Source organism: Chiloscyllium punctatum, chromosome 23 (genome assembly GCF_047496795.1).
Source record: "Chiloscyllium punctatum isolate Juve2018m chromosome 23, sChiPun1.3, whole genome shotgun sequence".
NCBI lineage: Eukaryota > Metazoa > Chordata > Chondrichthyes > Orectolobiformes > Hemiscylliidae > Chiloscyllium > Chiloscyllium punctatum.
This window is the reverse complement of record NC_092761.1, coordinates 61972432-61984563: the sequence shown is the minus strand read 5'-3', so window position 1 is coordinate 61984563 and position 12132 is coordinate 61972432. Positions and strand designations below refer to the sequence as shown.

Sequence of the window (12132 nt, the reverse complement as noted above, 5' to 3'; positions counted from 1 at the left end):
TCTGGTTTCCTCCCAAAGTCCATAGATGTGCAAGTTAGATAGATTGGCCATGAGAAATGTAGGGTTATGGAGATGGAGGGGGGCAGGTTAGGATGGGATGCTCTTCTGAGGGTTGGTGTGGACTTGATGGGCTGAATGGCCTGCTTCGATGCCATATAACACGCACAAGAAATATTTATCATCAATCTTCCTGATTTGCATGTAGCAGACAGTAAGAGTGGGAGTTTCTCCTGGGTCAGTCAGAACTGTGTGGTAGGTGCAGCATGACATCCATCACCAATTCCCCTCCCCCACCCCTCCAAAGTTAAAACATTCCACCCACAGGCTGTTGCCACGAGCAAGTGTCATTCTGATGGATTAACACACACATTTTCTGAAGTTTCAAAAGATTTGGTGACAACTTTGCTGCTCATTTTAAACTTGAAGACTTCTTGGATCCTACCTTTAAGAAGCGATAGGGTTAGGGTTAGCCTCCAACCAGAAGCTAAAAACTCCATATTGCCATTTGAGGAATGAACAGAGATGTTGGAATTGTTTTCTTTTCGTAACAAGTGTTATTGCAAAGCTCTCAAACAAAGCTGGCTGTCAAGACAGAGACTTTTATATGGAAATTAGGTATATTTTTGAAAAGAAATAACGAGTTGCAAGAATTGACCATGGTAAATTGCCCGTAGTGTTAGGTGCATTAGTCAGAGGGAAGTAGGTCTGGGTGAGTTACTCTTCGGAGGGTCGGTGTGAACTTGTTGGGCCAAAGGGTCTGTTTCCACACTACAGGGAACCTAATCAAATCTAAGAAGAGATTGTGAGCTGAAGTGGGACTAGATTAGTTCTGTGACTAGAATGGTCAGCTTCTGTGCTGTAATTTCTGTGCTTTTATATGATTTTTGATGTAGCATGGGTTAGGTTCCAAGTAAAGCTTCATCTGCACTGTCCCACCAAGCATCAAAGGGTTCTGGAAAGATTTACAAGGATGTTGCAAGGTTGGAGTGTTTGAGTTATAGGGAGAGGTTGAATAGGCTGGGGCTGTTTTGCCTGGAGCGTTGGAGGATGAGGGGCAATCTTATAGAAGTTTATAAAATCGTGAAGGGCTTGGATAGGATAAATAGAGAAGGTATTTTCCCTGGGGTGCAGGAGTTTAGGGTGAGAGCAGAAAGATATAAAAGGGTCACCTTTTCACGCAGCGGGTGATGCATGTATGGACTGAGCTGCCAGAGGAAGTGGTGGAGACTAGTACATTTCCAACATTTAAAAGGCATCTGGATGGGTATATGATTAGGAAAGGTTTAGAGGATATGGGCCAAATGGAACTAGATTAACTTAGAATATCTAGTCGGGATGGACGAATTGGACCGAAGGGTCTGTTCCCGTGCAGTACATCTCCATGACAGTCTGACTGTAAGTGCCTTTTCAATTTGATTCAGAATCAAGCATCCTCAGCACTGTCTCAACAACTATTTCAGGTCAAGTACAGTCTCAGATAATTGCAGAGTAAAGCTACTTCTTCCATGAAGTGCTTTCAGGTTATGTATAGAGCAAGTTTGATGCACAATACAATCTCTCTGCAATGATCTGTTCAGCGCTAACAAGTTAATGCAACTGGGATTTCATCAAATATAAAGCCTCCTCTGTTTTAGCAATGAGGGTGAACCACAAGTTTGCAAAATTATGATACTTCCTTACAAGATGAGTGAAAAAAGACTACTATGAGCATATATCTCAGCACTTGTTTACCTCACAGTAGAATAGAATAGAATATCCTTTATTATCATGTGCACTCAAGTACAGGAGTACAATGAAAAACTGACAATATCGTCTCTGATTGCACCATCCTAGATAAAAGCACATAGGTACAAATGTTAGATCGACAAAGAGGAATAAAAAAGCGAAGTCGTTGCATTCCTTTACAGTGATTCATAGTATAAGCATAGATTCATAGTATATGACATAGTTAAAACGATAAACATTACAGTCAGATGAGCAAATTACAAATAAACATTACATTGTAATAGCTTAGCGCAGGGCTTCTACATGTGTTCTGACTGCCCACGCCAGACCCTAGTCCAACAACTGACTCTATTCCACTCCAAGCCTGCAGTCTGCTTTGCACCAGCTCTCAAGATGTGCTTTCTCCAGAACTCCCTTCCCCCGCGCTGGCTTCTGCTCCAGGACTCCCATTCCCCCCGCACCAGCCTTTGTTCTGGGACTTGGTTCACCCGCACCAGCCTCCTCTCTGTCCTCTTGCCACCAGTACTTGCCAGCAGTGGCCTCCAGCCTGGAGTCAACGAAACAAAAGTGAGTACTGCAGATGCTGGTGTTTAGAGTCAGGAGTGTGGTGCTGGAGAAGCACAGCAGGTGAGGCAGCATCCATGGAGCAGGAAAATCAACATTTTGGGCAAAAGCCTTTCATCAGGAATGAGCTCCTGATGGTCGATTTTCCTGCTCCTCGGATCTGCCTGACCTGCTGTGCTTTTTCAGCACCACGCCCTTGGCTCCAGTCTGGAGTCGTCTCCGCCATTCTCCTCTGGGTCAGTTAAAAGTTGAAAAAAAAAATGCAGAAAAGCTAAAAACAGAAAAAGAACTGGTGGAGCAGAGGAGCTCCAGCTGAAGCATCTTACTCTGCTGCCACTTTGTCAAGGGCAAGATTAGTACAGTTCTAATGGCAGGGAATTTTAACTTTCCAAACACAGACTGGGACTATCATTGTGAGAGTGGATGGAGAGGAATTTGTGAAGTGTGTTCAAGAAAGTTTTCTTACTCAGTCTGTGCATGTATCCATTAGAGATTGGGAAAGGCTGTTAGCAGGTGAAGGGACATCTGACATATAGAAGGCTTTCAAGAATGAGATAATGAGAGTTTTGTGGCAGTACGGGAGAGGAGAGGGAAAGGTATATAACACATGCCCTGCCAAAGTGTCCTCCCTTTGTTCAAAATGTGTGTATCTTTATTTCCTTTAACTGGGTGAGTGAAGTATTGTTTAATAAAGGTGGTTCTTTTTACAAAATGCCATTGTAATCATTGGCCAACCTTGAGTATTTTGCTTTCTTTGCACTACAGAAATCATATGAATCACTGCTTACAGCTATCACAAGGAATTATCCACATTATCCTCAGATACCTCTGCAATTCAGAACCCCTTCAAACAGTGAATGAGATGAAAGCCTTGTTTTGTATGTGTTGAGTGTTTTCTGCTGTTATACTGAATGAAAGACCTTCACATTTTGAATCAATCACTGTTTGGACCTGACATAGTTCAAGTCTTTATAAAATGGTTCAATTTAATGTCCTTGGAGAGAATATTAGTACAAACTTTGACCTTTTCTGGCATTATGGGCTGGCAGAATAATGCCACTGTCTTTGACTTTTAATCAGGCTGTGTAGTGGATGACATTTCCTTATGACAGATGCTAATTTGCAGTGGGGGGTGGGAGCTTGCCTGAGTGGTGACCCCTTGCAATAAATTAGAAGGAATGCTAGCCCAACCTGTAGCTGACGATCCCAAGATCTTGATCCAGAAGTATGACAAACGTGAGTGAAGATATAAATAGATGCTGTCCAGTTTTTGAACTACCGCTGAGAACAATGACCACTTCTGCATATGATCTCATATATTATTTGAGCCTGGGGCAAACTTTATGAACTGTAATTTTGTGTTTTTGTCTCATGATCGATTATTTCTCAGGAAATCTGATGAATGTATTAAAGAAGTAAGACTGCATTTATATAGCATCTTTCATGACCTCGGGGTGCATCTCTGCCAGTGAAGTATTTTTGAAGTGTAGTCATTGTGGTTATGTAGACAATTTCAAGGCAGACTGCGAGAAACAGCAATATGGTAGGATTGAGAGCTCAATGATTAACTTGCTGAGCCAGTAATCCTGAGAAATGATCAGGATGCATCTCTGAACATGTCCTTTTAGGTTGTAAATTCAATTTGTTAAACAAATTTGGTATAGAAAGCTAGTCTCAGTAGGAATGACTGGATGGCCATTAAAGCCCATCTAGTGCAGTTATATAGTTTAGGGAAGGAAATCTATTGATCTATATGTAACTCCAGACCCAAGCAATATTGTTGGCTCTTCGTTTTTCTTTGAAGGGGCCGAACTGGTTGCCTTTGTGGCTCATCCTCATCTTCTCAAAGGCTATGAGGATGAGCAGCCCATGTTAATATAAAACAAAGAACTGTAGATGCCAGAAACTGGAATGGCTAAAGAAATGCAGCATGTCTGGCAATATCTGTGAAGAGAAAGCCGAGTTAATGCTTCAAGTACTGTGACTGTTCTCCAGTTCTGATGGCACTTCAGTTTAGTTCAGTTTGGCTGGTAATCATTGCAGTTTGCTAGTTCAATTATTTAAAATCTGTCAGATATTTCTCCATTTGAGACAAAAGCAGAAACTTCTGGAGAAACACAGCATTTCTGTGGAGAGAAAGCAGAGTTAATATTTCGAGGGTTCTGAAGGAGGGTCACTATATGCAAGATGCTAACTTTGCTTTCTGACCCCAGATGCTGCCAGATTTCTGTTGAAATTTCTGTTTTTATTCCAGGCTTGCTAGTGTTGCCCACATTCCACAATTATTGCATGCATGATTAAATTAATTTAAGGGGTATTATTTGAAGTCTTTGTTGAGAGATAGCTAAGAAACTGGAGAACTGACATGTACTTCAGCAAAATAATTGAATGGCCTCTTACATCCACCGAAGATGACAGGTATTTTCATGTTGATTAGACTAGGTGCCTGGAGCAGTGTTTGACTACACAGCAATCTAAACTAAGAATGCCACTGATTCACAGATAATACCCTCAATGATGGGTATTCTCAGTCTGAAGCGTATAAGTGACTGCAGAATCCAAATTCAAAACACAGGGAGTGAGAGTGAATTTGAATTTTGTCTGTTATTAAATATTTTAAAGAAGAGAAACTCAGCAGGTCTAGCAGCATCTGTGGGTCAAAACAGAGTTAACATTTCGCACCCAATGACCCTTCCTCAGAATGTTTTAATAGTTGAAAGCCCTGAACCAGTTGTTTGTACTGACAACATTTAGGAACTGGAAATGTAGAAAATTAAATGGGAACTGAGAACAGGGATCTGAATTCAAATTCAAGCCACACTCGTGGGCAAAAAAAAAGCCCCTTCTTTTGTAGCGATTTACTTGCCATGGATTATAATGAAAAGGGAATTCTTCCAGGATGTATAATGGGCTGGGATTGTAATGAAAGCATGTTTGACTGCGGAGTGTGTCAATATGTGGATGAGAAATAGGTGGATCTGTAACTGATGGCATGGCCTTGGGATGTACCAAGTAGGATGGGTGATGGACTCAATGTTTAATGGGAGGTGCGTAATGGCAGAAAAGCGCTCAATGCCTTATTTCGGTAAAAAGAGTTTCTCTCCCCTCATGACACTTAACACACAAGAGTCTCAAGGTGTACCCTAGAACTCTGTGGGAAGCTAGGGAAGTGATTCCTGGGCCCCTTGCTGAGATACTTGTATCATCGATAGTCACAGGTGAGATGCTAGAAGACTGGAGGTTGCTAATGTGGTGTTACTGTTTACGAAAGGTGGTAAGGACAAGCCAGGGAACTACAGACCAGTGAGTCTGACACGGTGGTGGGCAAGTTGCTAGAGGGAAACCTGAGGGACAGGACGTACGTGTATTTGGAAAGGCAAGGCCTGATCAGGGATAGTCAGTACGGCTTTGTGCATGGGAAATCATGTCTCACAAACTTGATTGTGTTTTTTGAAGAAGTAACATAGAGGATTGATGAGGGCAGAGTGGTAGACATGATCTATATGAACTTCAGTAAGGCGTTCGACAAGGTTCCCCATGGGAGACTGATTAGCAAGGTTAGATCTCATGGAATACAGGGAGAACTAGCCATTTGGATACAGAACTGGCTCAAAGGTAGAAGACAGAGGATGGTGGTGGAGGGCTGTTTATCAGACTGGAGGCCTGTAACCAGTGGAGTGCCACAAGGATCAGTGGTGGGTCCTCTACTTTTTGTCATTTATATATATGATTTGGATGTGAGCATAAGAGGTACAGTTAGTAAGTTTGCAAATGACAATAAAATTGGAGATGTATTGGACAACGAAGAAGGTTACCTCCAATTACAAAGGATCTTGATCAGATGGGCCAATGGGCTGAGGAGTGATAGATGGAGTTTAATTTCGATAAATGTGCGGTGTTGTATTTTGGGAAAGCAAATCTTAGCAGGACTTATTCGCTTAATGGGAAGGACCTAGAGAGTGTCGCTGAACAAAGAGACCTTGGAGTGCAGGTTCATAACTCCTGGAAAGTGGAGTTGCAGGTAGATAGGATACTGAAGAGGGCATTTGGTATGCTTTCCTTTACTGGTCAGAGTATTGAGTACAAGAGTTGGGGGGTCATGTTGCAACTGTACAGGATGTTGGTTGGGCCACTTTTGGAATATTGCATGCAATTCTGGTCTCCTTCCTATCGGAAAGATGTTGTGAAACTTGAAAGGGTTCAGAAGCGATTTACAAGGATGTTGCCAGGGTTGGAGGATTTGAGCCATAGAGAGTGGTTGAATAGGCTGGGGCTGTTTTCCCTGGAGTGTCGGAGGCTGAGGGGTGACTTTATAGAGGCTTATAAAATCATGAGGGGCATGGATAGGATAAATAGACAAAGTCTCTTTCCTACACTGGGGAAGTCCAGAACTAGAGGGCATAAGGTTAGGGTGAGAGGGGAAAGATAGAAAAGAGAACTAAGGAGCAACGTTTTCACTCAGAGGGTGATACGGTTATGGAATGAGCTGCCAGAGTCCTGAGTCTATCAAGTTGAAAGATCAAGGTTACAATTTCAGTTATGTACATGTTATGTGTGAGAGCACAGCTCTTCAATTGCGAGCTGCTGTTTCTGGGAAACGGCTGCTTCTCAAAGTGGAAGGTATAAATGAGCTAAGGGGGAAATAGTAGATAGGGATCGTCTCTAAATGTCCAGCTTTACTCCACAAGAGGGATGGTGGAGTAATGTCGCTGGCTGAGTTGTGAAACCCCCTCACTGCAGTCATGCACATATGCATGTAGCTTATGGCAGAACAGCAACATTTGGCTGATTGGCATGGATTGGAAGGATTCATGATGAATGTGGCTGGAAAACAAGGCATGTTGTTGATGCTTTTTGTCTTGCACTCATCAGGACACAGTCGCAAGAATACCAAATCTCAAAGGCAACAATGATTCATACAGCATGAAGAAGAGAGTGCTGATTATCTGCAAAGTGAACTCTGATTGAAGATGTTGCCATGGAGAATGCTACAAGGAACATTTAACAACAAGTTTCTGATTTTTATCGATGAGATGAGAACTGAAAAGTTGCAGGAATAAGGGGAGAGAATCAGAAAGGGAATCAAACTGGATTGCTCTTCATACTCATGGTACTGGTTCATTGTTGAGCCAGCAAGTAACTGGTGTCACACATAGATCTGGGTAGCCCCAAGTTAGATCCCTTAATCTCAAGTAAAATCCTTTCATCTTAAAAAGGATGGCACCAAAGGACGAATTAAAACTTTATGTCTCAAGTTAAGGAGGACAAATTCCACTAGAGTTTACCCTCCTGATCCCTAGTTCGTGAGACCTTCGAGAGATGTTGTCACAAGAAGGTGTCACAGGATTGGGCTTATCTTTTAAAGGAAGGAAATGTAAGCAGTTCTTCAATAAAGAAGAGAGAGAATACTAGCCTCACATTAGTGGTAGGAAGGCTCACTAAAATCTGTTGGCTTAGACATGACAGCATGGTACTTTAAAAAATTAAATATGATCAGACAGAGTCAACATGAATATATGAAAGATGAGTGGAGATTTTCAAGGATGGGATTAGTAGTGTAGGTAAGAGGAAACCATGGGATATGTGCGTTCAGAAGATTTTTAAAAAAGCTTTCAAAAAAGTGCTGCACAAGACATTTTCTTCACAAAATTAGGACGTGTGGGATTATATTAGCATGGATTAAGGGTTGGTTAATGGACAGACACACGCCATTTTGAGGGTGACAGATTATAACTCATAGAGTATTGCAGAGATACTTGATCCTCAACTATTTACCATGAGGGAATTGAGAGGAAAACATTCCAGTTTGCTAATAATACAAAGTTAAGCAGGGAAGTAGGATGTGAGAGGCATCCAGAGACAGTAAAAAGATATAGACTGGTTTGCTGAGTGGACAACATGCAGCAGGTGGAACATAATGTGGAGTATTGTGAAGCTAACCAGTTTGGAAGATGAAAGTCAATTTTTATTTTAAACAGTTTGAGACAGGAAGTTAGTGTTGTTTGGAAGGTGTTGGCTATTGTTATATCATCTCCTATCCAATTGTTACAACTCCTGGACCTTGTTCATATGTATGCATGCATTTTCTTTACATCTACTGTGCTGCTTCACTTAATAAATCACATTCTCAGGCAGAGAGGTCTGGGTGTCCCAGTCCATGAATCACAGAAAATTGCTGTGTAGGTATAACAAGCAGTCAGGAAAGCTAATAGAATATCAAATGTTATTGTGAAGGGAATTGAATGCAAGAGAAGGGAGTCTATGCTTCACTTATACAGGGCAATGGTGAAACTGTGTTTTGAGTACTGGGTACAGTACTGGTCACTAAACATATAGAAGGATGTTCATGTGTTGGAAGCAGTTCAGAGAAGGCTTATTAGACTAATACCCGGAATGAGTGGATTGCCTTATGAGGAAAGGCTGGACAAGCTCGGGCCACATCCTCTCGAGTTAAGAGTCAGAGATGACTTAATTGAAACATATAAGATCCTGAAGAGACTTGACCGAGTGAAAGTGGAAAGGATGATTCCTCTTGTGGGAGAATCTAGAACTTGGGGTCAGAGTTTAATAATAGTGGGGCACCCATTTGATGAGGAAACTCGTCTTTTCTCTGCCAGCAAGTCATGAGCATTTGGAATTCCCTTCCTCAAAAGGCAGTGGATATTGTACCTTTAAATTTTTTTTAAGCCAGAGTAGACAGATTCTTGATGACCAGGGGCATGAAAGATTATTGGCGATAAGCAGGAATGTAGAGTTGAGGTTAAAATCAGATCAGCTGGGATTTGAGTGCAGGAGCAGACTCGAAGGGCTGAATGGCCTACTCTTGTTCTTTGTTTGTTCATGGCAGAGTACGTTGAATGATAGTATGTCAGTGGCTTTCTTGCTTGTAACAAGAGAAGCTGGAGGAAAAGCAACTCCTCTTTCTGTGGAGACAGTTTATTGCCTTATGTTGCTAATATTCAGCTTAATAACTTTAAGCCTTAACCACTGCTTTCATTTTCTCTCAGAGAGCAAGTGCTAATAATGGAAGAGGCTGAACCAAAACCACCTGAAGTGAAGGTGGTATTGCCCGGTGTTTGGATAAGCTTCTCCACTTGGAATTGAATTGAATTTATTGTCACACGTACCAAGGCACAGTGAGAAGCTTTGTCGTGTGAGCAATACAGGCAGATCAGAGTAAAGTAGCATAGATAAGTAAATAATAGGTAAACAGCAGCAAAAGCAAAAACACAGGTACAGGTGAATGTTAAGAGTTACTGAGTCCAGTTAGTATTCTAACAACAATAGGGTAGAAACTGTTTCAAAACCAGCTGGTGCATGTGTTCAGGCTTCTGTACCTTCTCCCCGATGGTAGAGGTTGTAGGAAAGCATTGCCAGGGTGGGATGGATCTTTGAGAATGCTGGCGGCCTTTCCTTGACAGCGGGCCTGGTAGATGGATTCGAGGATACAGCTAGTGGGATGGACCACACCCCTGGTGTCATCGACCAGCTGTTCTTCCACCACATTTCTGACTGATGGATGCCTCCTACTCTTTGCCAAATTTTCAACGATCCCCTCCTATTCTGCTATTCTGCTGTGATCATTTCTACCTCCCCTGGACCCCTCCAAAGTCACTATAATAAGTACACATTATTGTGGACACAGTCAGCACTTCAGGGAGAATCTGTAGAGAGAGAGAAACAGAGTTTATGTTTCAGGTCCGTGGCCAATCATCAGAACCTGAAACATATTATTTCTTATCACATTTCTCTACTGTACACCATCACTCCTTTTATAGTCGTGCTTTTCTGCTCGATTCATTCCATGTTTTTCCCCTTTTAAAGGTTCTTCTCCATTTCCAATCCTTTCCCCAATCTAAAGGTAGGTCATTGCATATAAACTATTACCTGGGAATATTGGAGCAGGAGAAAGCCATTTAACTTATCAGGCATCCAATTAAATTATGGCTAATCTCTAACAGAATGGCAGCTATCTGCTCTGAACTGTCCTTAACTTTGTTTCTTTCTCCACAGATGTTGCCTGACCTCCTGAGTTTAATATGTTCTGTTTTTAATTATCTCACTATGTTTTTGTACATACAAAACATAAAGGCTTCTGACAGAATATTAATTGTGTAGTAGTCTTAAGTGTGCCTCAGTGTCCACTGTGTAACCTGTAGTGACAGGGAAAAACAAGGACAACATCCAATCGAGTCTGCTTTTTTGTTACTAGGTAACCGATTCTGGTATGTACACCTGTGTCGCCACGGGATCCAGTGGGGAGACCACATGGAGCGGGTACCTGGAAGTGCAAGGTATGCTGCAGTTAAATCACATGATATTAGCTAGAAAGCAAACAGTAGGCAGGAGAGATCACTAACCACCACCCTGTACAGTTCACACTAAAGGGAAAGATGGAACTCCAAATGCATATGGCCTAATCTCAAAACAAGAAAATTGTAGTGATAAAACAAAGTAAGTAAACATAAAGACAATGAAGAGTATGCAATATTCACAACAAAATGGCTTTCTGGTGCCACTACCAATTTCAAGATTAAGGCCGGCACAGTGCTGACCACTGAGCCTCACATCACCAGGAAACCAGGTTCAATTCCACCCTCGGGTGACTGTCTGTGTGGACATCCCACAGACTGCATGAGTTTTCTCTGGGTGCTCTGATTTCCTTCCACAGTTCAAAGATGTGCAGGCTTTGCTAAATTGGCCATGCTAAATTGCCCATAGTGTTCACAGATGTGCACATGAGGTGGATTAGCCATGGGAAATGCAGGGTTACAGGAATAGGGTGGGGGGGGGGGGGGTGAATCTGGATGGGATATTCTTCGGAGGGGTTCGTGTTTTGTTCGATGGGCCGAATGGCTGGCTTCCCCGCTTTTGGGATAATTTGATTTTTCTCTCAGATTCCTTAGTAAATATTGTAGTGACATGACCAACTGGCATTTTTAACCTTGCGAACACTAGTTCTAGAGGTCATGCTAGTTACTAATGTCAACAGAATCAAAACCCACCAGCAGAATTTTGAGAATTTAAATTTGCTTCTAAAAGCCTGGAAATGAAAAAGCAAATTCCTATTTCCTCTACTACACCTATTTTGCATGTTCATGTAGGATTGACAAGCATTGGATTGTTGTCAAAATGGCCAGCTGCTCTTCAGGGGCCATTACCTGCCATCCTTACCTGCATCAGCCCCTATCTCACACCCCAACATGAATGGTTCTGAACCACTGTAGTTTGTTCACCAAGCCATCCTGTTATAACAATCCATGAAGAAGAATCACCACCAATAAATGCTGGCTTTACTGGTGATGCCAAAATTCTAACTATTTTTCACAAACTGAAAGACTGAACTAAAATATGCCAGTGAAACAGAGAGGGAATCTTCTGCAGAGGAGGAGACTGGGGAGCTGTGAGAAGGATAAAGGATGGTTTGAGACATTTACAAAGGAGAGCAGCTCAGTGAGGAGCGGTTGGCCCATAAGCCATCCCTGACTGAAACATGAACAGAGTTTCTGATAAATAGCAGCCTTTTCTTGATAATTGCTCCTAAATGAACTCACCTTCCCATACATCACCGACTGTTTGATTTTCAGTGTCACAACCTGACCCAGAATGAGGGCAGGTCAGGGGTTAAACAAACATGTTTGATTGTGCAGTGCATTGCCGAACTTAATGGCCTCTAAAACAAAGAATGACGAGTACTGCAGGCCTATGGTGCACTTAGACCTTAATGGCTTGCAGCACATTTGTGAGGGGGATGCTGACGTACACATTCACTCTTGCCAGTTAGTGGGTATGGGCTGATGCTTGCAGCACGCTTTGTGGATGACTTCGGAACAGAGCCTGACA

General features: G+C 42.2%; 1 protein-coding gene across 4 annotated transcripts in view; it reads left to right on the top strand.

Moving 5' to 3' along the window:
* The window catches only part of robo3 (roundabout, axon guidance receptor, homolog 3 (Drosophila)), a 578410-nt gene that overhangs the window by 471418 nt on the left and 94860 nt on the right, over positions 1–12132 (top strand). For all 4 annotated transcript variants that reach the window (XM_072593115.1, XM_072593113.1, XM_072593112.1 and 1 more), the window contains exon 10: positions 10502–10583. In XM_072593115.1, coding sequence (XP_072449216.1) covers positions 10502–10583 — 82 coding nt within the window. The remainder of the gene's footprint in view (positions 1–10501; positions 10584–12132) is intronic.